The sequence below is a fragment of the Carcharodon carcharias genome, chromosome 8, assembly GCF_017639515.1.
Source record: "Carcharodon carcharias isolate sCarCar2 chromosome 8, sCarCar2.pri, whole genome shotgun sequence".
Classification (NCBI taxonomy): Eukaryota; Metazoa; Chordata; class Chondrichthyes; order Lamniformes; family Lamnidae; genus Carcharodon; species Carcharodon carcharias.
In genome coordinates, this window is record NC_054474.1 from 112,570,350 (window position 1) to 112,595,815 (window position 25,466).

The 25,466-nt window shown below is 49.3% G+C and overlaps 1 protein-coding gene across 1 annotated transcript in view; it reads left to right on the top strand.

The window, feature by feature from the left end:
- The window catches only part of exd3 (exonuclease 3'-5' domain containing 3), a 381,414-nt gene that overhangs the window by 22,409 nt on the left and 333,539 nt on the right, over positions 1–25,466 (top strand). The window contains exons 3-4 of the mRNA XM_041194159.1: positions 2,064–2,128; positions 25,189–25,359. Coding sequence (XP_041050093.1) covers positions 2,064–2,128; positions 25,189–25,359 — 236 coding nt within the window. The remainder of the gene's footprint in view (positions 1–2,063; positions 2,129–25,188; positions 25,360–25,466) is intronic.

Genomic DNA, 25,466 nt, shown 5'->3' on the forward strand with positions numbered 1-25,466 from the left:
GGACAACACTTGCTAAACAATCCTGTTTGTGCTAAGAATTGCACTGACAACCAGTTTAAGATTATCAGTCGGGCTCGTAGTGTGGCTCATTTACGCATGCTAGAAGCTACATATATTCACACACAGGACTCTGTGCTTTGTAGACATAAAAAACATGTCCATGCATTGCACCTTTTTCAACTAAACAAAGGTTGGGGAAACAGCCATTCCCTAGTTCATTCCCCGTGACAATGCCTTGACCATTCAGAGTTGACCTGCCTGGTTTGAATTTAAACAAAGATCTGGCAGTTAACTGTTCCTTGGTGCATTCTCCATGACAATGCCACTACTAATCAGAGTCCACTTGCCAACCACTCAGCACCCTGTTCTTATGCAATATAAATTGCTGTTCCCTTTGAGGTTTGGTATTCTTGTGAATCTGTCCTGTTGTGATTATGTTTCTTGACTAGGAGTGCAAAGATGGCTAATTCAAATTTCACCATGGCAGTTTGAGAATTTGATTTGCGTTAAAAATTTATGAATGTCAGTTATCAGTCAAAATGACCATGTAGCTTGAATCAGAAGGTTGTGGGCTGAAGATCCACTCCAGAAACCCGAGTACATAATCCAGCTTGACACTCCAGTGCAGTTCTGAGAGAATGCTGTGTTGTTGGAGTTGCCATCTTTGAAATGGCTTGTGAAACTGAGGTCCTGTCTGTCCACTCTGATGGATGCAAAAGATTCCATGGCATTATTCAAAGAAAAGCACGGGAGTTCTCCCCAGTATCCTGGTCAATATTTTTCCTTCAATCAACATCACTCAAACTGATAGTCTGGTCATTGTCAGAATGCAGTTTGGGGGAGCTATGCACAAAATGGCTGCATTTCCTACAAAAGTGACTTCAAAAAGTGACTTCAAGAACAAAACCAACAACTTGTATTTATATACCATCTTTACATAATACAATGTCCCAAGGTGCTTCACAGGAGTGTTACAGGAAGCTCCAATTAATGTGAGACTGTTCACAGCTGAGGGACAGCGTCTTCCCAGGGTTTTAGCATGATTGGTTCTGAGTGAGTCGCTGGGAGGAGTGCCCCTCCATGTAGGGAGATACCCAGCCTCTCTTGCTGCTTTCCCTTGGCACACAGCCAAGTTCAAATCCTCATTTTAATCAGTGAGATGGTGCGTTGGATCAGTTATCCCTGTATCATTACATGACTGGACAGCAGCATTGACCCCTAATCCCATGGTGATGGAAATAAGCAACACTCACTGAGTGACCAAGTCTGCATTAGTGACATGACAATCCACTCCAACAATCTGATTTCAATATCCCTCGACATCAAGAGGTCCAGAAAACAGTTTATAGGACATTGAACTCTCACACAGGGAAGGGATTGGGGTGAGGGGGGCGGGGGAAGAGGTGGAGGAGGGTGGGAGAGGGAGGATGGAAGGGAGGGAGATGGGCAGGAAAGAGAGGAAGGAAGGTGCATGGTGGAGGGGAGGAGGGTGAGGTGAGTGGTAGATGGGAAAAGGGTGAGAGGGAGCACTGGTTGCACTGAGCCTGCCTTGGAACACCCAGTATACTGTTGGCTGATGGTTGAAATGTTGATCTGGGCCATCTTGTCTTCTGATGATGTTGCTCTGCAACAGGAAGTATGGTGGAGGGTCAGGGACAACAGATGGAAAAGACAAAGGCAGAGGGGGAATAATGTTAAATAAAAATCGATTAAATAAACCTATCCTCCTCGCCATCTACACAAGCTGTGCCAAGCTGTCTCTCCAGTGATGTGCTTAACACACAAAACTGCTGTGCAGGGTGGCAATTTGTTTAAATGTTGGGAGTACACCCCTGGCATTAGTGAGTGCGGACAATTCTGCGACTATTAATAAAAACACTGACATGGTGATGTTTGTTGGAGATTTGTTTGGATTGTGAATGAGGTTCGGTTGCTAATCTTGAGTGACAGCTCGAAGGTTAACAGTTTTCAAGGTGGCACAAAGTGCCCATTCTGTACTCAGTAACAATACCACAGTGTTTCAAGTGCATCTTGTCACAGGCGATCAATCTGCTTCTCCCCAGGCCTGGACCCTCTCCGCTTGTTGCACATCCTGCAAGCACACTGGACAAAGAAAGAGATTCATGAGGTAAGTCCCCTATTGATAGAATCTCATAATAGGCCTTGGGATTTATGCAGTGCGTGTCTTCAGCGCTAACATGGGGAACCATTATTTATGCAAGTTCATGTTGAGTTGCATTAGGGGTTTGCACTGGTAAGTATAACTGAGGCAGAGGGTGGAGCTGGCAGGAGCAAGGTGAGATTTCAGAAAAGGGGGATGTCACAAAACTGAAACTCACTAAATTGTTCAACTCATTATCTTGGCTCCAGGTTGGATAATGGTTCCAATTTGTGATTGAATCAGGCTGGAATGGTCACTTATCTAGTTATGAAAGGAACATTCTGGCTTATGAAGGATGGGGGAGAGTATCCAAGTTCTCTTCGAGGAATAAAAACAGGCTGGGATATATCTTTTCTTTGATTCCAAGGACTGTGGACATATACTGCGCGATGCAATTGCATTAATGTGACACATTCACCAGAGTGCATGTGCAAAGTGACATAAATGAACGTGCTTGCAAGGCCACAAATGTGCAATGTGCATACAAGGTGATATTAACCAGTGTACACAGTGACACTCACATTAACACGCGTGCAAGGCAACACTCGTATTAATAGGCATGCAATATTGATGCACGTGCAGTACAAAGTAGAATTTCAGAATTTGCTGATGATTTCAGACTTTGAAGTGTGGCAAACAGTGAGGATGATATGAATCAACTACAACAGGACCTATTTAGGCTAACGGAATGGGCTGACAAGTGGCAGATGGAATTTTCTACAGAGAGTCGTGGAGTGATGCATTTTGGCAGAAGGGATAGAGAGAAGCAGTTTAGACTTTAGGAAGGATGTGAGGGCTTTTGAGAGGGTGCAGAGCAGATTAACCAGAATCATTTCAAGGATGAGGGATTTTAGCTACAAGGTTAGGTTGTACAAGATTATGTTAAGATAGAAAAGGAAAAACTCTTCCATTAACTGATGGCACTAGGACAAGGGGACACAGATTTAAGATTTCGGGCAAGGGAACTTTTTTACACAGCTAGTGGTGGATGCCTGGAACTAACTGCTTATGAGGGTGGTGGAAGCAGAGATGATTGATTTCAATTGGAATTGGATGGGCACATCAGGGAAATAAACTTGCAGGGCTATGGAGATGGAGCAGGGGAAAGGGACTGACTGGGCTCTGTGAAGACCCTGCATAAATTGATGGGCTGAATGGTCTGCTTATGTGCCAAAAATAACTCTGACTGTATAATGTATGCACAAGATTTAACAACCTTCATGCAAGGCGACATGCAACAGTGTACACGTAAGGTGTCAAACAATATGGCAACTGAGGATAGTGAGCCACCCCCACTAGTGTCCGTGCATGCAGCTCGTCCCCCTAATTAACATGTGTGTGCAATTTAATCCCACGAGTAATGCTTGTGCACAAGTTGACCTCCCCAGATAAGCATAGCCTCAGTTTGAATACCCTGGTTAACATGCATGTGAAATTTGACCCCATGATTAACATGTGCGCAGCTTGACCCTCCCAATTTATACATTAATGATCTAGATGAAGGAAATGAGGGCATCCTGGCTAAGTTTGCAGATGATACAAAGATAGGTGGAAGGACAGGTAGTATTGAGGAGGCGGGTAGGCTGCAGAAGGATTTGGACAGGTTAGGAGAATGGACAAAGAAGTGGCAGATGAAATACAACGTGGGGAAGTGTGAGGTCATGCACTTTGGTAGGAAGAATAGAGGCATAGACTATTTTCTAAATGGGGAGAGAATTCAAAAGTCTGGAGTGTAAAAGGACTTGGGAGTCCTAGTCCAGGATTTTCTTAAGGTTAACTTGCAGGTTAAGTCGGTAGTTTATTTCGAGAGGACTAGAATATAAAAGCAGGGATGTGCTGCTGATGCTTTATAAGGCTCTGGTCAGACCACATTTAGAATATTGTGAGCAATTTTGGGCCCTGTATCTCAGGAAGGATGTGCTGGCCCTGGAGAGGGTCCAGAGGAGATTCACGAGAATGATCCCAGGAATGAAAGGTTTAACATATGAGGAACGTTTGAGAACTCTGGGTCTATACTCGATGGAGTTTAGAAGGATGTGGGGGGATCTGATTGAAACTTACAGAATACTGAAAGGCTTGGATAGAGTGGACGTGGAGAAGATGTTTCCATTAGTAGGAGAGACTAGGACCCGAGGGCACAGCCTCAGAGTAAAGGGAAGACCTTTTAGGACAGAGATGAGGAGAAACTTCTTTAGCCAGAGAGTGGTGAATCTATGGAATTCATTGCCACAAAAAGCAGTGGAGACTAGGCCACTGAGTGTATTTAAGACCGAGATAGATAGGTTCTTGATTGGTAAGGAGATGAAAGGTTACGGGGAGAAGGCGGGAGAATGGGTTGAGAAACTTATCAGCCATGATTGAATGGCGGAGCAGACTCGATAGGCCGAATGGCCTAATTTCTGCTCCTATGTCTCATGGTCAAATTAACGCGTGCCCGTGCAATGTGACCTCCTTGAACAACCCCGACTAACGTGCGCCTGCAACTTGACCCCGCAAGTAATGCGCACATACAGGCTAACCCTCCAGATGAACGTGTGCCCATGCAATGTGACCTGATCAAATTAATGTGCGGCAGATAGTGGCCTCCGCACAAGTACCCACGCTCTCATGGTGACCCCCACACAAGCACACGAATTCTCATGGGGACTCCTGCACAAGCACCCGAGTTCTCACGGTGACCCCTGCACGAACACCCGAATTCTCATGGTGACCCCCACACAAGTTTCCAAATTCTCATGGTGACCCCCACACAAGTTTCCAAATTCTCATGGTGACCCCACACAACCACTCGCACTCTCAAGCTGCCCCTCACTCTAGTGCCTGAATTCTCATGGTGACCCCCGCACTAGCACCCGAATTCTCATGGTGGCCCCCACACAGATGCCCGCACTCTCATGCTGACCCCCGTATTTGTGCCAAAATTCGAATGGTGACACCAGCACAGGTGCCCGCGTTGTCACGGTCGCGGCTGCGTTGTCATGGTCACCCCCGCACTAGCGCCCGAATTCTCATGGTGAGCCCCGCACTAGCGCCCGAATTCTCATGGTGAGCCCCGCACCAGCACCCAAATTCTCACGGTGAGCCCTGCACTAGCGCCCGAATTCTCACGGTGACACCTGCACAAGCATCGGACTTCCTGTGGTGACCCCCACAAAAACGCCTGCACTCTGATGCTGACCCCTGTACAAGCGCCCAAATTCCAATGGTGACTTCAGCACAGGCCGCCCACGTTGTCGTGGTCATCCCCGCACATGTACCAGAATTCTCATGGTGACCCCCGCACTAACACCCGAATTCTCATGGTGAGCCCGGCACTAGCACCCGGATTCTCACGGTGTCCCCAGCACTAGTGCCCGAATTCTCATGGTGACCCTGGCACTAGTCCCCGAATTCTCATGGTGACCCTGGCACTAGCACCCGAATTCTCATAGTGACCCCCACGTAAGGGCACGTGCACTCATAATGACGGCGATACAGACACCCACATTCTCATGCTGACCCCTGTACTAGCCCCCAAATTCCAATGGCGACTCCAGCACAGGCGCCTGCATTGTCATGGTCACGCCTGCACACGTGCCCGAATTCTCATATTGACCCCTGCACTAGCACCCAAATTCTCATGGTTACTCCCGCACTAGCACCCAAGTTCTCTCAGTGATCCCCCATACTAGTGCCTGAATTCTCATGCTGACTCCTGTAAAAGTGCCAGAATTCCAATGGTGACTCTGGCACAAGGACCCACAGTCTCATGGTGGCCCCCAGTCAAGTGCCCGAATTATCAAGGTGACTCCGGCACTAGCACTCATGCTGTCATGGTGACCCTGGCGCACACACCCGAATTCTCGTGGTGACCCAGCATAAGCACCCGAATTCTCATGGTGACCCCCGCACTAACATTCGCGTTCTCACAATGAACCCCGCACTAACGCCTGCCCTCTCACGGTGACGCCCGCACCTCTCACGGTGATCCCCGCACAAGCTCCTGAATTCTTGTGGTGACCCTCGCTCAAGCCCCTAAATTCTCATGGTGCCCCCCCAAGCTAACACCCAAATTCTCATGGTGACCCCAAACTAGCGCCAAATTCTCATGTTGACCCCCACACTAGCGCCTGAATTCTCATGGTGCCCCCCACACTAGCACCAGTATTCTCATGGTGCCCCCCACACTAGTGCTCGAATTCCAATGGTGACCCCAGCACTAGCGCCCAAATTCTCACAGTGAACCCCGCACTAGCGCCCGAATTCTCACGGTGAGCCCTGCACTAATGCCCGAATTCTCATGGTGAGCCCCGCACTGGCGCCCGAATTCTCACGGTGAGCCCCGCACGAGCGCCCGAATTCTCATGGTGACACATGCACAAGCATCGGACTTCCTGTGATGACCCCCACAAAAACGCCCGCACTCTGATGCTGACCCCTGTACAAGCATCAAAATTCCAATGGTGACTCCAGCACAGGCGCCCACGTTGTCGTGGTCACCCCCGCGCATGTACCAGAATTCTCATGGTGACCCCCGCTCTAACACCCGAATTCTCATGGTGACCCCCTGCACTAGCACCCGGATTCTCATGGTGCCCCCAGCACTAGTGCCTGAACTCTTATGGTGACCCTGGCACTAGTGCCCGAATTCTCATGGTGCCACCCACACTAGCACCCGAATTCTCATAGTGACCCCCACACAAGGGCACGTGCACTCATAATGACGGCGATACAGACACCCACCTTCTCATGCTGACCCCTGTACTAGCCCCCAAATTCCAATGGCGACTCCAGCACAGGCACCCGCGTTGTCATGGTCACCCCCGCACACATGCCCGAATTCTCATATTGACACCTGCACTAGCACCCAAATTCTCATGGTGAACCCCAAACAAGTGCCTGAATTCTCGTAGTTACCCCCGCACTAGCACCCGAGTTCTCTCAGTGATCCCCCATACTAGTGCCTGAATTCTCATGCTGACTCCTGCAAAAGTGCCAGAATTCCCATGGTGACTCTGGCACAAGGGCCCACAGTCTCATGGTGACCCCCAGTCAAGTGCCCGAATTATCAAGGTGACTCCGGCACTAGCACCCATGCTGTCATGGTGACCCTGGCGCACACGCCCGAATTCTCGTGGTGACCCAGCATAAGCACCAGAATTCTCATGGTGACCCCCGCACTAACGTCCGCGCTCTCACAATGAACCCCGCACTAACGTCTGCCCTCTCACGGTGACGCCCGCACCTCTCACGGTGATCCCCGCACAAGCTCCCGAATTCTTGTGGTGACCCCCGCTCAAGCCCCTAAATTCTCATGGTGCCCCCCCAAGCTAACACCCAAAATCTCATGGTGACCCCAAACTAGCGCCAAATTCTCATGTTGACCCCCACACTAGCGCCTGAATTCTCATGGTGCCCCCCCCACACTAGCACCAGTATTCTCATGGTGCCCCCCACACTAGTGCCCGAATTCTCACGATGCCCACCACACTAGTGCCGGTATTCTGATGGTGACCCCCGCATGAGCGCCCAAATCCTCATGGTGATCCTGGCAGCCGTGCCCGAATTTTTATGGTGACACTGGCAGAAGTGCCTGAATTCTCATAGTGACCCCAGCACTGGTGCCCGAATTCTCATGGTGACCCCCAGACTAGCGCCTGAATTCTCATAGCGACACCTGCACTAGCGCCCAAACTCTTATGGCGACCCCTGCACTAGCATCTGAATTCTCATGGTGACCCCCATACTTGCACCTGAATTCTCATGGTGACCCCTACACTAGCGCCAGAATTCTCATGGTAACCCCCGCATCGGCCATGAATTTTCATGGTGGACCCCGCACTAGCACCCGAGTTCTCTCAGTGACCCCCACACTAGTGCCTGATTCCTCATGCTGACTACAGCAAAAGCGCCAGAATTCCAATGGTGACTGTGGCACATGTGCCCATATCGCCTGCACTCACATGGTGACTCCTACCCTGGCACCTGAATTCTCATGGTTACAAGCGCCAGAATCCTAATAGTGACTCTGGCACAAGGGCCCACAGTCTCATGGTGTCCCCCACTCAAGTGCCCGAATTATCATGGTGGCTCAGGCACTAGCGCCCATGCTGTCATGGTGACCCTGGCTCACACGCCCAAATTCTCATAGTGACCCAGTATAAGCACCATTCTCATGGTGACCCCTGTAAACGTGCCAGAATTCTCATAGTGACACCTGCACTAGTGCCCGAATTCTCATGTTGCCCCCCCCGCACTCGCACCCAAGTTCTCTGTGACCTCCACACTAGTGCCCACATTCACTTGTGCTCGAATCCTCATGCTGACTTCCGAAAAAGCGCCAGAATTCCAATGGTGACTCTGGCACAAGGGTCCATGGTGACCCCCACACTAACGCCCGTACTCACATGGTGACTCCCACACTGGCACCCGAACTCTCATGCTGACCCCTGCACCAGCGCCCGAACTCTCATGCTGACCCCTGCACTAGCGCCCGAATTCTGATGGTGACCCGCACGCTAGTGCTCGAATTCTCATGGTGCACACCACACTAGTGCCGGTATGCTCATGGTGACCCCTGCATGAATGCCCGAATTCTCACGGTGACCACGGCAGCCATGCTCGAATTTTTATGGTGACACTGGCTCAAGCGCCTGAATTCCCATGGTGACCCCGGCACTAGTGCCCGAATTCTCATGGTGACCCCCAGACTAGCGCCTGAATTCTCATAGCGACACCTGCACTAGCGCCCAAATTCTCATGGCGACCCCTGCATTAGCATCTGAATTCTCACGGTGAGCCCCGCACTTGCACCTGAATTCTCATTGTGACCCCCACACTAGCACCCGAATTCTCATGGTGACCCCCACACAAGTTACCAAATTCTCATGGTGACCCCACACAACCACCCGGACTCTCAAGCTGCCACTCACTCTAGTGCCTGAATTCTCATGGTGCCCCCCCCACACAGATGCCCGCACTCTCATGCTGACCCCCGTATTAGCGCCAAAATTCCAATGGTGACTCCAGCACAGGCACCCACGTTGTCATGGTCGCAGCTGCGTTGTCATGGTCACCCCCGCACACGTGCCCGAATTCTCAAAGTAACCCCTGCACAAGCACCCAATTCTCATGGTGACCCCCGCACTAGTGCCCGAATTCTCACGGTGACCCCTGTACTAGCGCTCAAATTCTCATGGTGAGCCCCGCACTAGCGCCCGAATTCTCACGGTGTGCCCCGCACTAGCATCTGAAATCTCACTGTGAGCCCCGCACTAGCGCCCGAATCCTTACGGTGAGCCCCGCACTAGCGCCCGAATTCTCATGGTGAGCCCCGCACTAGCGCCCGAATTCTCACGGTGAACCCCGCACCAGCGCCCGAATTCTCACGGTGAGCCCCGCACCAGCGCCCGAATTCTCACGGTGGGCCCCGCACCAGCGCCCGAATTCTCACGGTGAGCCCCGCACTAGTGCCCGAATTCTCACGGTGAGCCCTGCACTAGCGCCCGAATTCTCACGGTGAGCCCCGCACTAGCGCCCGAATTCTCACGGTGACACCTGCACAAGCATCGGACTTCCTGTGGTGACCCCCACAAAAACGCCTGCACTCTGATGCTGACCCCTGTACAAGCACCCAAATTCCAATGATGACTCCAGCACAGGCACCCACGTTGTCGTGGTCACACCTGCACATGTGCCAGAATTCTCATGGTGACCCCGGTACTAGCTCCCGAATTCTCATGGTGCTCCACACACTAGTGCCCGAATTCTCATGGTGACCCCAGCACTAGCACCCGAGTTCTCTCAGTGATCCCCCATACTAGTGCCTGAATTCTCATGCTGACTCCTGCAAAAGTGCCAGAATTCCAATGGTGACTCTGTCATAAGGACCCACAGTCTCATGGTGACCCCCAGTCAAGTGCATGAATTATCAAGGTGACTCCGGCACTAGCACCCATGCTGTCATGGTGACCCTGGCGCACACGCCCGAATTCTCGTGGTGACCCAGCATAAGCACCCGAATTCTCATGGTGACCCCCGCACTAGTGCCTGAATTCTCATGGTGCCCCCCCACACTAGCACCCGAATTCCAATGGTGATCCCAGCATAAGCACCCGAATTCCAATGGTGACCCCAGCACTAGCGCCCGAAATCTCATGGTCCCTCCCACACTAGCGCCTGAATTCCAATTGTGACCCCAGCACTAGCGCCCGAATTCTCATGGTGCCTCCCACATTTGTGCCCGAATTCCAATGGTGACCCCAGCACTAGCACCTGAATTCTGATGGTGACCCGCACGCTAGTGCCCAAATTCTCATGGTGCCCACCACACTAGAGCCGATATTCTCATGGTGACCCCTGCATGAGCGTCTGAATTCTCACGGTAACCCTAGCAGCCACGCCTGAATTCTGATGGTAACACCGGCACAAGTGCCTGAATTCTCATGGTGACCCCGGCACTAGCGCCTGAATTCTCATGGCGACCTCTGCACTAGCATCTGAATTCTCATGGTGACCCCCACACTAGTGCCCAAATTCTCATGGTGTCCCCAGCACATGCACCTAAATTCTCAAGGTGAACCCCACACAAGTGCCTGAATTCTCATGGTTACCCCCGCACTAGCACCCGAGTTCTCTCAGTGACTCCCACACTAGTGCCTGAATCCTCATGCTGATTCCCGCAAAAGTGTCTGAATTCCAATGGCGACTTTGGCACAAGGGCCCGCTAACACCCACACTAATGACCGCACTCATATTGTGACTCCCACACTGGCACCCGAATTCTCATGCTGACCCCTGCACTAGTGCCCGAATTCTCATGGTGACATGCGCACAAGCGCCAGAATCCTAATGGTGACTCCAGCACAAGGGCCTACAGTCTCATGGTGTCCCCCAGTCAAGTGCCCGAATTATCATGGTGGCTCAGGCACTAGCGCCCATGCTGTCGTGGTGACCCTGGCGCACATGCCCGAATTCTCATGGTGACCCAGCATTGGCACCCAAATTCTCCTGGTGACCCCTGTACACGTGCCAGAATTCTCATAGTGACACCTGCACTAGCGCCCAAATTCTCATGGCGAGCCCTGCACTAGCGCCCGAATTCTCATGGTGCCCCCTGCACTAGCACCCATGTTCTCTCAGTGACCCCCACAGTAGTGCCTGAAACCTCATGCTGACTGCAGTAAAAGCGCCAGAATTCCAATGGTGACTCCTACACTGGCACCCGAATTCTCATGGTTACAAGCGCCAGTGATGGTGACTCCGGCACAAGGCCCCTCAGTCTCATGGTGTCCCCCAGTCAAGTGCCCGAATTATCATGGTGGCTCAGGCACTAGCGCCCATGCTGTCATGGTGACCCTGGCGCACACGCCCAAATTCTAATGGTGACCCAGCATAAGCACCATTCTCATGCTGCCCCCCCCGCACTAGCACCCAAGTTCTCTCAGTGACCTCCACACTAGTGCCCACATTCACATGATGGCCCCGCACTTGTGCCCGAATCGTCATGCTGATTTCCACAAAAGCGCCAGTATTCCAATAGTGACTGTGGCACAAGGGCCCACAGTCTCATGGTAATCCCCACACTAACGCCTGTACTCACATGTTGACTCACTGGCGCCCGAATTTCAATGCTGACCCCCGCTCTAGCGCCCGAATTCTGATAGTGATCCGCACGCTAGTGCCTGAGTTCCCATGGTGCCCAACACACTAGTGCTGGTATTCTCATGGTGACCCCTGCATGAGCGCCCGAATTCTCACGGTGACCCTGGCACTAGCGCCTGAATTCTCATGGTGACCCCCAGACTAGCACCTGAATTCTCATAGTGACACTTGCACTAGCACCCAAATTCTCATGGCGACCCCTGCACTAGCATCTGAATTCTCATGGTGACCCCCACACTAGTGCCCAAATTCTCATGGTGACCCCCGCATCGTGGCTGAATTCTCATGATGGACCCCACACAAGCACCCAAGTTCTCTCAGTGACCCCCACACTAGTGCCTGAATCCTCATGCTGACTACACCAAAAGCGCCAGAATTCCAATGGTGACTGGCACATGTGCCCATATCGCCCGCACTCACATGGTGACTCCTACAATGGCACCCGAATTCTCATGGTTACATGCGCCAGAATCCTAATGGTGACTCCGGCACAAGGGCCCACAGTCTCATGGTGTCCCCCAGTCAAGTGCCCGAATTATTATGATGGCTCAGGCACTAGCGCCCATGCTGTCATGGTGACCCTGGCTCACACGCCCAAATTCACATGGTGACCCAGCATAAGCACCATTCTCATGGTGACCCCTGCACACGTGCCAGAATTCTCATAGTGACACCTGCACTAGCACCCAAATTCTCATACTGCACCCCCGCAGTAGCAGCCAAGTTCTCTCAGTGACCTCCACACTAGTGACCACATTCACATGGTGGCCCCCGCACTTGTGCCCGAATCCTCATGGCGATCCCTGCATTGGCACCTGAATTCTCATGGTGACCCCCACACTAGCGCCCGAATTCTCATGGTGACCCCAGCACATGCGCCTGAATTCTCATGGTGAACCCCACACAAGTGCCTGAATTCTCATGGTTGTCCCCGCACTAGCACCCGATTTCTCTGTGACTCCCACACTAGTGCCTGAATACTCATGCTGACTCCCGCAAAAGCGCCAGACTTCCAATGGCCACTCTGGCACAAGGGCCCGCTAACGCCCTCACTAAGGCCCGCACTCATATGGTGACTCCCACACTGGCACCCGAATTCTCATGCTGACTCTCGCACTAGCGCCTGAATTCTGATGGTGACCCACGCACTAACGCCCGAATTAACATGGTGACCCATGCACTGGCGTCCGAATTCTCAAGGTGACCCCCACACAAGGGCACTGCACTCATGGTGACCCCCACACTGACTCCCACACTCTCATGCAGACCCCTGTACTAGTGCCCAAATTCCAATGGTGACTGCAGCACAGGCGCCTGTGTTGTCATGGTCACCTCCGCACACGTGCCAGAATTCTCATAGTGACACCTGCTCTAGCGCCCGAATTCTCATGGCGAGCCCCGCACTAGCACCCGAGTTCTCTCAGTGACCCCCACACTAGTGTCCACGTTCACATGGTGGCCCCCGCACTTTTGCCCGAATCGTCATGCTGACTTCCGAAAAAGTGTCAGAATTCCAATGGTGACTCTGGCACAAGGGCCCACAGTCTCATGGTGACCCCCACACTAATGCCCGTACTCACTGGGTGATTTCCACAGTGGTGCCTGAACTCTCATGCTGACTCCTGCACTAGCGCCTGAATTCTGATGGTGACCTGCACACATGTGCCCGAATTCTCATGGTGGACCCCCGCACTCGCTTCTGAATTCTCATGGTTACCCCCGCACTAGCATCCGAGTTCTCTCAGTGACCCCCACACTAGTGCCTGAATCCTCATGCTGACTCTCGCAAAAGTACCAGCATTCCAATGATAACTCTGGCACAAGGGCTCACTAACGCACTCACTATTGCCCGCACTCATATGGTGACTCCTACACCGGCACCCGAATTCTCATGCTGACCCCTGCATTAGTGCCCGAATTCTCATGGTGACATGCGCACAAGCGCCAGAATCCTAATGGTCACTCCAGTACAAGTGCCCACAGTCTCATGGTGTCTCCATTCAAGTGCTCGCATTAACATGGTGGCTCAGGCACTAGCGCCCATGCTGTCATGGTGACCCTGGCACACACGCCTGAATTCTCATGGTGACCCAGCATTGGCACCCAAATTCTCCTGGTGACCCCTGCACACGCGCCAGAATTCTCATAGTGACACCTGCACTAGCGCCCAAGTTCTCATGGCGAGCCCCGCACCAGCGCCCGAATTCTCATGGTGCCCCCTGCACTAGCACCCGAGTTCTCTCAGTGACCCCCACACTAGTGCCCGCATTCACATGGCGACCCCCACAGTAGTGCCCGAATCCTCATGCTGACTTCCACAAAAGCACCATAATCCCAATGGTGACTCTGGCACGAGGGCCCACAGTCTCATGGTGACCCCCAGTTAAGTGCCCGAATTATCAAGGTGACTCCGGCACTCGCACCCGTGCTGTCATACTGATCCTGGTGCACACGCCCGAATTCTCATGGTCACCCAGCATAAGCACCCGAATTCTCATGGTGACCCCTGCACACGTGCCAGAATTCTCATAGTGACCCCGGCACTAGTGCCCGAATTCTCATGGTGACCCCCACACTAGCACCTGAATTCTCATAGCGACACCTGCACTAGTGCCCAAATTCTCATGGCGATCCCTGCACTAGCATCTGAATTCTCATGGTGACCCAGCATAAGCACCCGAATTCTCATGGTGACCCCCGCACAAACGCCTGCCCTCTCATGGTGAACCCCCACACTAGCACCCGAATTCTCATGGTGATCCCGGCCCTGCGCTAGCGCCCGAATTCTCATGGTGACCCCCGTACAAGCGCCAGAATTCTCATGGTGACCCCAGCACTAGCGCCCAAATTCTCAAGGTGACCCCCACACAAGGGCACGTGCACTCATGCTGACCCCCACACAGACTCCCACACTCTCATGCAGACCCCCGTACTAGTGCCCATATTTCAATGGTGACTCCAGCACAGGCACCTGTGTTGTCATGGTCATCTCCGCACACGTGGCAGAATTCTCATAGTGACACCTGCAGTAGTGCCCGAATTCTCATGACGAGACCCGCACTAGCACTAGTTCTCTCAGTGACCACCACACTAGTGCCCTCATTCACATGGTGGCCCCCAAACTTGTGCCCGAATCCTCATGCTGACTACTGCAAAAGCGCCAGAATTCCAATGGTGACTCTGGCACAAAGTCTCATGGTGACCCCCGCACTAACGCCTGTACTCACATGGTGACTCCCACACTGGCACCCGAATTCTCATGCTGACCCCCGCACTAGCACCCGAATTCACATGGTGACCCGCACACTAGTGCCCGAATTCTCATGGTGCCCACCACACTAGTGCCGGTATTCTCATGGCGACCCCCACGCTAGCACCTGAATTCTCATAGCAACACCTGCACTAACGCCTGAATTCTCATGGTGACCCCCGCACTAGCACCTGAATTCTCATGGTGACCCCCGCACTAGCACCTGAATTCTCATGGTGACCCCCACACTAGCACCCGAGTTCTCTGTGACCCCCACATTAGTATCGGAATCTTCATGCTGAATCCAGCAAAAGCGCCAGAATTCCAATGGTGACTCTGGCACAAGGGCCCATTAACGCCCGCACTAAATCCTGCACTCACATGGTGACTCCCACACTGGCACCCGAATTCTCATGCTGACCCCCGCACTAGTGCCCATATTCTCATGGTGACATGCGCACAAGCACCAGAATCCTAATGGTGGCTACGGCACAAGGGCCTACAGTCTCATGGTGTGCCCCAGTCAAGTGCCTGAATTATCATGGTGGCTCAGGCAGTAGCTCCTATGCTGTCATGGTGACCCTGGCGCACAATGCCCGAATTCTCATGGTGACCCAGCATAAGCATCCGAGTTCCCATGGTGACCTCTGCACTAACTCCCGCGCTCTCTCAGTGACTCCCGCACTAACGCCTGCGCACAAGCGCCCGAATTCTAATGGTGACCCTGGCACTAGCACCCGAATTCTCATGATCACCCCAGGCCGCCGTGCCCAAATTCTTATGATGACACCGGCACAAGCGCCTGAATTCTCACAGTGACCACGGCACCGGCGCCTGAATTCTCACGGTGACCCCTGCACAAGTGCCCGAATTCTCGCAGTGACCCCGGTACAAGCCCCCGAACTCTCATTGTGACCCTGGCAGTTGCGCCCGAATTCTCATGGTGACCCCCACACAAGGGCCCGCACTCACATGGTGACCTCCGCACAAGTGCCTGAATTCTCATGATGAACCCCTAGACTAGCATCCAATTTCTTATGGTGACTCCCAAGCTCGTGTCTGAATTTTAATGGTAACCCCCGCACTAGTGCCTGCACACTCAGGCTGACCCCCGCTCCAGTGCCCGAATTCTCATGATGACCCCCACACAAATGCCCGTGCATTCATGGTGACCCCCACACAAGTGCCCTCGCACTCATGGTGACCTCTGCACAAGCACACGAATTTGCATGGCGACTCCCGCACTATGCCCGAATTCTCATGGTGACCTCCTCACAAGCGCCCGCACTCTTATGGTGACCCTTGCACTTGTGCTTTCTATTTTTCTATTTATTTTGACTAAATTTTGTTAATAGTCACTTAGGCAAATGTGGGTTAATTAAGGAAAGCCAGCACGGATATGTTAAGGGTAAATCGTGTTTAACTTGCTGGAGTTTTTTGTTGAGGTAACAGTGAGGTTGATGAGGGCAATACTGTTGATGTGGTGTACACGGATTTCCAAAAGATCTGATACTGTGGCACACAACAGACTTGTGAGCAAAGTTACAGCACATGGAATAAAAAGTACAGTAATAACATGAATGCAGAATTGGCTGAGTGACAGGAAAAAAAGAGTAGCAGTTAATGGATGTTTTTCGGACTGGATGAATGTTTATATTGGGTTTCCCAGGGTTTGGTGCTGGCACATATGTCAGTGACCTGGACCTTGGTGTACAGGGCACAGGTTCAAAGTTTGCAGGCAATACAAAACTTGGAAGCATTCTGAACTGTGAGGATGAAAGTATAGAACTTCAAAAGGACATAGACAGTTTGGTGGAATAGGCGGACAAATGGTACATGAAATTTAATGCAGAGAAGTGTGAAGTAATTCATTTTGGTAGGATAACTTGGAGAGACAATATAAACAAAGGATAAAACACTAAGAAGGAGTGCAGGAGCAGAAGTATGTGGGTGTATATTTGCATAAATCATTGAAGGTGACAGGACAGGATGAGAGCACGGCGAATATAGCATACAACATCCTAGGCTTCATAAATAGGGACACAGAGTACGAAAGCAAGGAAGTTATGTTAAACTTGTGTAGAATACTGAGTCGGCCTCAGCTGGAGTACTGCGCCCAGTTTTGGGCACCCACACTTTTGGAAGGATGTGAAGGCATTAGAGGGCAGAAAAAAATCATGAGAGTTATTCCAGGGATGACAAACTCCAGTTACATAGATTGGAGAAGCGGGGACTGTTTTCCTCGGAGAAAAGAAGGCTGAGAGGAGATTAGGTATTCAAAATCATGAGGGAGTCTGGACAGAGTAGATAGGGAAAAACTATTCCCATTGGTGGAAAGATTGAGAACCAGAAGGCACAGATTAAGACAGTTGGCAAAAGAATCAATGGCCACATGAGGAAAAACATTTCCACACAGCAAGTGGTTAGGATTTGGAATGTACTGCCTTGGAGTGTGGTGGGGGCAGCTTCAATCTAGGCATTCAAGAGAGAATTTGGTTATTATCTGAAAAGGAAAAATGTGCAGGGCTATGGGCAGAAGGCAGGGGAGTGGCACTAGGTGAATTGTTCCTTTAGAGGGCCAGCACAGTCACGACAGGCCAAATGGCCTTCTCCTGTGCTTTAACCATTCTGTGATTGTGCCCTTCCATCAAAGTCTAGGCCATTAATATATATCAAGAAGGGAAGGGGTCCTAACACTGACCCCTGAGGAATCCCTTTACAAACCTTGCTCCAGTCCTGGAAAACAACCATTCACCACTACTCTTTTCCTGCCACACAGCCAATTTCTTATCCATGTTGCTCCTGTCCCTTTTATTCCATAAGCTCTAACTTTACTTACAAGTCTGTTGTGCAAATGCCTTTTGGAAATCCATGTTCACCACATCAACTGCATTATCCGCATTTACCTCTTCAAAAAACTCATCAAGCTAGTTAAATATAATTTTCCCTGTACAAATCTGCTCTGGCTTTCCTTAATTAACCAACATTTGTACAAGTGATTTTTAACTTTGTCTCAAATTATCATTTCTAGAAGTTTCCACACAAGTGAGGTTGGCAAACTAACTGACTGGCCTAGAGTTGCTGGGCTTATCTTTACAGCATTATTGAACAAGGTGTAACATTTGCAATTCTCCAGCCCTCTGGCACCACCCCTGTACCTAAGGAAGGTTGGAAAATTATTCCCGGTGCCTCAACAATTTCCATTCTCACTTCCCTTAGTCTCCTTGGATGCATCTCATCCAGTCCTGGTAACATAACTTGAAGTACAGCCAGCCCAGCTAATCATCTTATCACTTTTAAACCCATCAAGTGTCTCAATTACCTCCTCTTTCACCATGATTTGGGCAGCATCTTCTTCCTTGGTAAACACAGATGCAAAGGATTCATTTCATACCTCAGCCATGTCCCCTGCTTCAACGTGTAAATCCCCTTTTAAGTCCAGAAGCGGCTCCGCTCCCCCTTTTATTGCCCTTTTACTATTTATATGCTTATAGAAGACTTTTGGATTCCCTTTTATGTTAGCCGCCAGTTTCTTCTTATACTGTCCCTTTGCTTCTCTTATATCCTTTTTTAACTCCCCTACCCACCTTCTATATTCAACTTCACTCTCGATTTATTATCCACCTGATATCTGTAATATGTACCCTTTTTCTGCTTCATCTTGCTCTCTAACTCTTTAGTCAGTCAGGGAGTTCTGGATTTGTTTTCCCTACCTTTCCCCTCGTAGGGAACAACGTGCACTCGAGCTAATGCATGTTTAACGTGCTGCACTCAGAACAGTTCATGTACAAGTTGACTGCATCCGAGTTACCTCCTTTTTAAAGGCACCTATTATTCATTTGAGTTTTGCCTGCCAATCTTTGATTCCAATTTATTTGAGCCAAATTTGTTTTCAGCCCATTGAAGTTTATCCTCCCTCACTTATTTATTTTTATTCGATGATGCCCCTTGTTCTTTTTCATAGCTAACATAAACCTTATGGGACAATGATCATTGTCCCCTTAATGTCCCCTACTGATACTTGATCCACTTGATCCAGCTCATTCCCAAGAACCTTTCTCAAGCATGTAAAGCGACTCCCTCTCCACCTCCTCCACACCTCTCTCCTGTGTATTCGTGTGTGTGCAGGCAATCTGACTGCTCCCACTGGCACAAGTCATTGTGCACTGCTAGTGCTTATAAGCAAGGCATCTTCCCCCACTAATGCATGTGTGTATGTGAGGTCACAGGCTCACAACAAAGCGCATACAAGGCAACAGACTCATGAACCCAAATACACAATTTCATACTCACATTAACGCATGTTCAAAAGACGCACACAAACGATTCACTCATGTCAACGGGCATGCAACATGACACAGCCACATTAGCGTTAATGCATGTGCAACGCGTTGCGCTCAGAATGGCTCATGTACAAGTTGACAGGCTCACATTCATGAGTATACAACGTGAGACACCTGTGGTAAGGTGCTTAGAAGTGGACATTCAATTATGCTTGTGCCAGGTGACAATTGCATTAATGCATGTGCAAGGCAATACTCCCATGGTGACACACCCACATCAATGGCATGCAATGATAGGCATTTGCATGCGTGCCAAGTGACACACCAAACAAGGTGATGTGCCACTGACTATGCTCCAAGCCACAACGTTTACGGGAAAGACAACTTGAGGATGGGCAAGATGTGGCACCTCGATGTGCAGGCATCTCATCACAAACTCCAATCCCTAGCTAACAACTCTATCCCTATCCCTGGCAACTGTCTGAGATGAAACCAGGCAGTTTGCAACCTTTGTGTTGTATTTGACTTGGAGATGAGCCACAGACCACATGTCCATGCAGACACATATTTCCACCTCCGTAATTGTCTCCTATTCTGCCCTAGCCTTGATTCCTCTGCTGCTGAAACCCTCACCTATTCCTTATTTATGTCTAGATTTGACTCTTCCAATCCTCTCCTGGCTGACATCCTGTTTTCCATCCTCCATAAACATGAGGTCATCCAAAAATTTGCTGCCAGTATCCTGTTCACCTATCACCCCTCTGCTCTGCATTAGGTTATGCCCTGCCAACACCTCAATTTAAGAATTTTCATCCTTGTTCTCAAATTCCTCCATGGACTCACCCTCCCTATTGCTGTAACCTCCTCCAGCCTCACAACTCTCTGTGATATTTACGCTTTTCTAATTCTGACCGCTTGCATGTTCCCTATTTTAATTGCTCCATCATTGTTGGTCGTGCCTTTAGCTGCCTAGGCCCTAAGTTCTGGAAAGCCCTCCTTAAACCTCTCTAGCTCTCTAAGTCTCACTTCACCTGTAAGATCTGCCTCATTTTGTAAAAAAATGTTCCTTTGAAGGATCATGGAGCACTTTAAAACTTTAAAGGCACTATATAAAATGCAAAAAATCAGTCATGATGTTTCCTGTAGAGAGACCAAGGACCTCTTCACAGGTGCTTGTTATGGTGGAGTTTTAGGGTTGACCAGGCACTATGGGCACACTGTAACTCCTTTTGGCTGGAGATTGAGAGGTTGGCAGTAAACTGCTGACTGAGAAGGGCTGTGTTGGTGGGATCTGTGAGGATTTCAATGTTAATTTTCTTGCAACATTGCTCCTGTTGCCTTTGCTGTTTGGGGACAAGGCTGATGGAGATGTTAGATTGGATGAGGGAGATTTAATGAAGGTTTTCCAAGTAATGAATGGTTATGTTTTATGATCTCAGTAGAGACCAGTAAAATGTTTATTACTTATTTGAAAATCTGAAAACCCAGGCTTTTACTAAAAGAATTGAAGCCACAAGGTTCACGGTTTAAAACAAAAGCATCTTACTACACAAAAACTCAAAGAACAAGAATACTAATGACTACATTCTATCTAAACTAGCCCATTACATTAAAAATATTAAAAGTACAATGAGCACAATTACTTATACTCTAAACTGAACTTCTTAACTCAAATTTCCTTCTACACATTTGACTTCCACCCTAAAAACTCAAGTCAGATACTTATCAAAATTGGAAGATTAACCAGTTGGTCTTAGTACTGCTCAAAGGTTTGTATAAGGGTTGAGATTTCTTGGGCCTTCCATTTACTTCTGACAAGGTTTTCCCTTCAAATCCCCTCTATCTGTCATATAGTTTTAGACTCCCCATTCAACACGCGTATTGCTAGTGTCTTAAGCGTAGCCAGCTCGGATCAGAACTCTCCTGGTTCTAAATGTTGATTAACTCTGGAGTCTTGTATCTATGAACTCTCTCTCTACTTCTCTCTCTTTCTCTCTCCCTCGTTCTTCTCAGCTTGGTTATCCCAGAAGTTCAACCCACAGTTAGTATAGTCCTTCAGTTAACCAGGTTTTTAAAAACTCTTTTAGCTAACACACACAATTTCAACTGAATCCTGCTGGAAAGAAATGTTCCTTCTGGCCAGTTCGTTCTAAACTAAACCCAAAACTGCTTGAACACAGAATCACATCCAGGGACCTACTCACCCCTATAACTAACTTCTGGTTGACCCTTTTTTTCTTATTGTTTGTCTTCCAGGCATTTGGTCACATGATAGATAGGGTTGTAAATTAATACTTGAGTGTGTCGGTGTTCACAAATGAGAGGGATGACGTGGGTATGGAAATCAGGCATAAGGACTGTGATATAATTGAAGAAATTGGCATAGAAAGGGAGGAGGTTCTAAGTAGTCTGGCAGGCTTAAAAGTAGATAAATCTCCAGGCCCGGATGAAATGTATCCCAGGCTGTTGAGTTGAGGCAAGGGAAGAGAAAGCAGGGGCACTGGCAATAATTTTCAATACCACTCTGGCCACAGGAGAAGTGTCAGAGGACTGGAGGACAGCCAATGTGGTACCGTTATTCAAGAAGGAAGGAAGGGATAAACCAGGGAACTACAGGCCAATCAGTCTAACCTCAGTGGTGGGGAAACTATTGGAAGCAATTCTGAGGGACAGAATTAATCTACACTTGGAGAGGCAGGGACTAATCAAGGACAGTCAGCATGGTTTTGTTAAGGGAAGGTCATGTCTGACCAATTTGATTGAATTTTTCGAAGAGGTGACCAGGTGCGTAGATGAGGGCAATACATATGACATAGTCTACTTGGGCTTCAGTAAGGCTTTTGGTAAGGTCCCGCATGGGAGACTGATAACGACGGTAAGAGTCCATGGGATCCAAGGCAATTTGGCAAATTGAATCCAGAATTGGCTGAGTGGCAGGGAGCAGAGGGTGATGGTCGAGGGGTGTTTTTGTGACTGGATGCCTGTGTCCAGTGGGGTTCCACAGGGGTCAGTATTGGGTCCCTTGCTGTTTATGCTATATATAAATGATTTAGACTTGAATGTAGGAGGGTTGATCAGTAAGTTCGCGGATGACACAAAAATTGGTGGGCTGGTAAATAGTGAGGAAGATAACCTTAGATTACAGGAGGATATAGAAGGGCTGGTCAGATGAGCTGATCAGTGGCAAATGGAACTTAATCTGGATAAGTGTGAGGTGATGCACTTGGGCAGGACAAACAAGGCACGGAAATACATGATGAATGTTAGGACCCTGGGAAGTACCGAGGATCAGAGGGACCTTGGTGTGCATGTCCACCAGCCCCTTAAGATAAGGCATATGGGATACTTGTCTTTATTAGCCGAGGCATAGAATATAAGAGCAGGGAGGTTATGCTGGAACTGTATAAAACGCTGGTTAGGCCTCAGCTAGAGTATTGCCTGCAGTTTTGGAATCTGCATTATAGGAAGGATGTGATTGCACTCGAGAGAGTGCAGAGGAGATTTACCAGAATGTTGCCTGGGTTGGAGAGTTTTAGGTATGAGGAGCGATTGGATAGACTGGGGTTGTTTTCCCTGGAGCAGAAGAGATTGCGGGGGGACATGATTGAGGTGTATAAAATTATGAGGGCCATAGATAGAGTAGGCAGGAAGGAATTCCCTTTGCTGGAGGGATCAATAACCAGGGGACATAGATTTAAGGTAAGGGGCAGGGGGTTTAGATGGGATGTCAGGAAGAGGTTTTTCACCCAGAGGGTGGTGGGAACCTGGAATTCACTGCCTGAAAGGGTGGTAGAGGCAGAAAGCCTCATAACATTTAAGAAGTATTTGGATGTGCACTTGCGGTGCCATGGCATACAAGGCTATGGGCCTAGTGCTAGAAAATGGGTAGAATAGTTAGGTACTTGTTTGACCAGTGCAGACTTGATGGGCCGAAGGGCCTTTTTCTGTGCTGTGGACCTCTATGACTCTATGATCAGTTACTGGAGGCAAGCTGTTTTTTTTTTACAAAAACTCTTCTTTCAGAAAAACTGAGTTCTTAAAGGGACCATCACCCAACATAAAACATAGCTTCCCCCACCCCCCCCCCCCCCTCAAAGCACATGGGCCATCTCATATGAGAAAGTAATAGAGTCCTGTGAATTGGAAATAAGGGGCAGAGAGTGAGGATTCTAAGTGGAAGAATGGACAGTATTGAAGTTTATTTCACACAGAGGGCGATTAGAACAGGATATGATGCTTTTACACAATTGGTTCTTTAAGCAGAGATCAGAACATCAATTAGAAAGAGAGACTTGCACTTCTGTAGCCCTTTCCACAACGTCAGGATGTCCAAAGCACTTTAAAACCAATGAAGTCCACTCTTCTTAGGCAAACCTCAGGATTGAGGATGATTTGATGAGTTCTGAGATGGCTGATTAAGTCCAATGCATGATCTACAGATTGTGCCACCTGTGGGACAGGTGGTGCTTGAAGGATTAGTTAGGTGGGTTGTTTGGAGATTGTGTTCCCTCTGCTGCCTTGACTGCAACTCTGCATGTTGCCGATAAAGTCTCTGTGTGTTTGGTGCCTTTCCAAATAAGCCATTTTAATTAGTCATAAGCCAGAGATTCCTATGAGTTAGTGGGGGCCATTGAAGTTCTTTGGAAGTGTAGCCACAGTTGTAATATAAGAAACAACGCAGCCAATTTGCACCCTGTTAGACCCCACTAGCTGCAGTGTGATAATGACCAGATATTTGTTTTTAGATGATATTGGCCAAGACGCTGGAGAGAATGCCTCTACTTTTCTTTGAATAGTGGCTGTGGGATCTAAGAGGACAAACCATATGTTTCAGCTGAAAGGTGGCAGCTCAGGCGTACTCCCTCACTACCTTCTAACTCAGAAGCAAGAGTTTCTAATGCCTAAAAAAAGGAATTGGATAAGTATTTGACAAGGAGGAATGTAAATCTGCAGTGGGCTGAATAGCCTCTTTCTTTGTCCATTTTGTGGTTCTAGTAATTATCAAATGTTTATCAATGTTCAGAACGATAAAATGAATGAAATGCAACCTTAGTTTCCCCTTTTTTCCCTTTCCCTTTCCCCTAGATTCAAAGAATGAAGCCCACTACACAGTGTGGCACTGAGGGACCAGAGGCATGAGTTCCATTACTTGTTTGCATTGCCTTACCTCACCTCAGGTGGCAGTAGTTAGGGAATTCAAACCCCATCAGTGTGTTGTATCAGGGGTTTGTCTCCCTGTGAGGTTTGTATGATTGGGGATTTCTCCCTCGGGGCGCTTGGTTGGGATTGTGTGTGTGACGAATTATAACTTGTAATGATGTACAAAAGAATAATTGGGGAAAAACTGTGGCGGAATATAAGGGCAACAAAGACTGCCACGCATAATCCCTCACCACCTACATCCTGCTTCTCAAATGCCCCAGTGCCTGTTTTGACTACGGGAAGGTGGTTAGCGAGTGTGAGTGCTTCACTTGTCCTCATTCTTTGTTTCCTTACAGTCTGGTGGAAGGGAAGTTTGAAGGAATGTGGCCTTTGCAAAGCAGCTCCCTAAAAAGCATCTGTCTGCCCTGTGATTGCCAGGCACTGAAAGCACCTTTTGTCTTTGGTGGTGCAGGGCATTGTGACATTTTGCATGTTTACGGGATAATTAGTGCAGACAATTGCCTTTTCACAGGCTGCTGTTGCGGTGAAATGAAGTGTTAAGGAATCTGGATTGCCGTACACTGTCACAGCAAGTGGGATGGGGGACAGAGAGCAACAGTTACTTCGCTGAATAAATTAGCAGGCTCCTTTTGTCTACTTGCAGATTAGGGGCCTCCCTCTTTTTGTTCACCCTCCCTTTGTCTCCTCAGCTCCCAGAAGAAGCAAGGCGAGGATTTGCTTCCCTCACTGACCCACTGGAAGGGCTCCTGGTCATGTTGGAGAACAGCCACGACTGGAGAAGGGGAAAGGCGCAGTCCCTGGCACATTACATCATCGACCAGTTCAGCAATTGGTTTAAAGAGGATGCCAGAGTCCAGCAGGTTGGCAAAGGAGCAAACAGTCCTGCACATTGAATTCTGTACTACCTTGGACATCGGGTCATAGGGAGTTCTAGCATCAGTGAGGGGGTGGTCAATATTGCAACTTA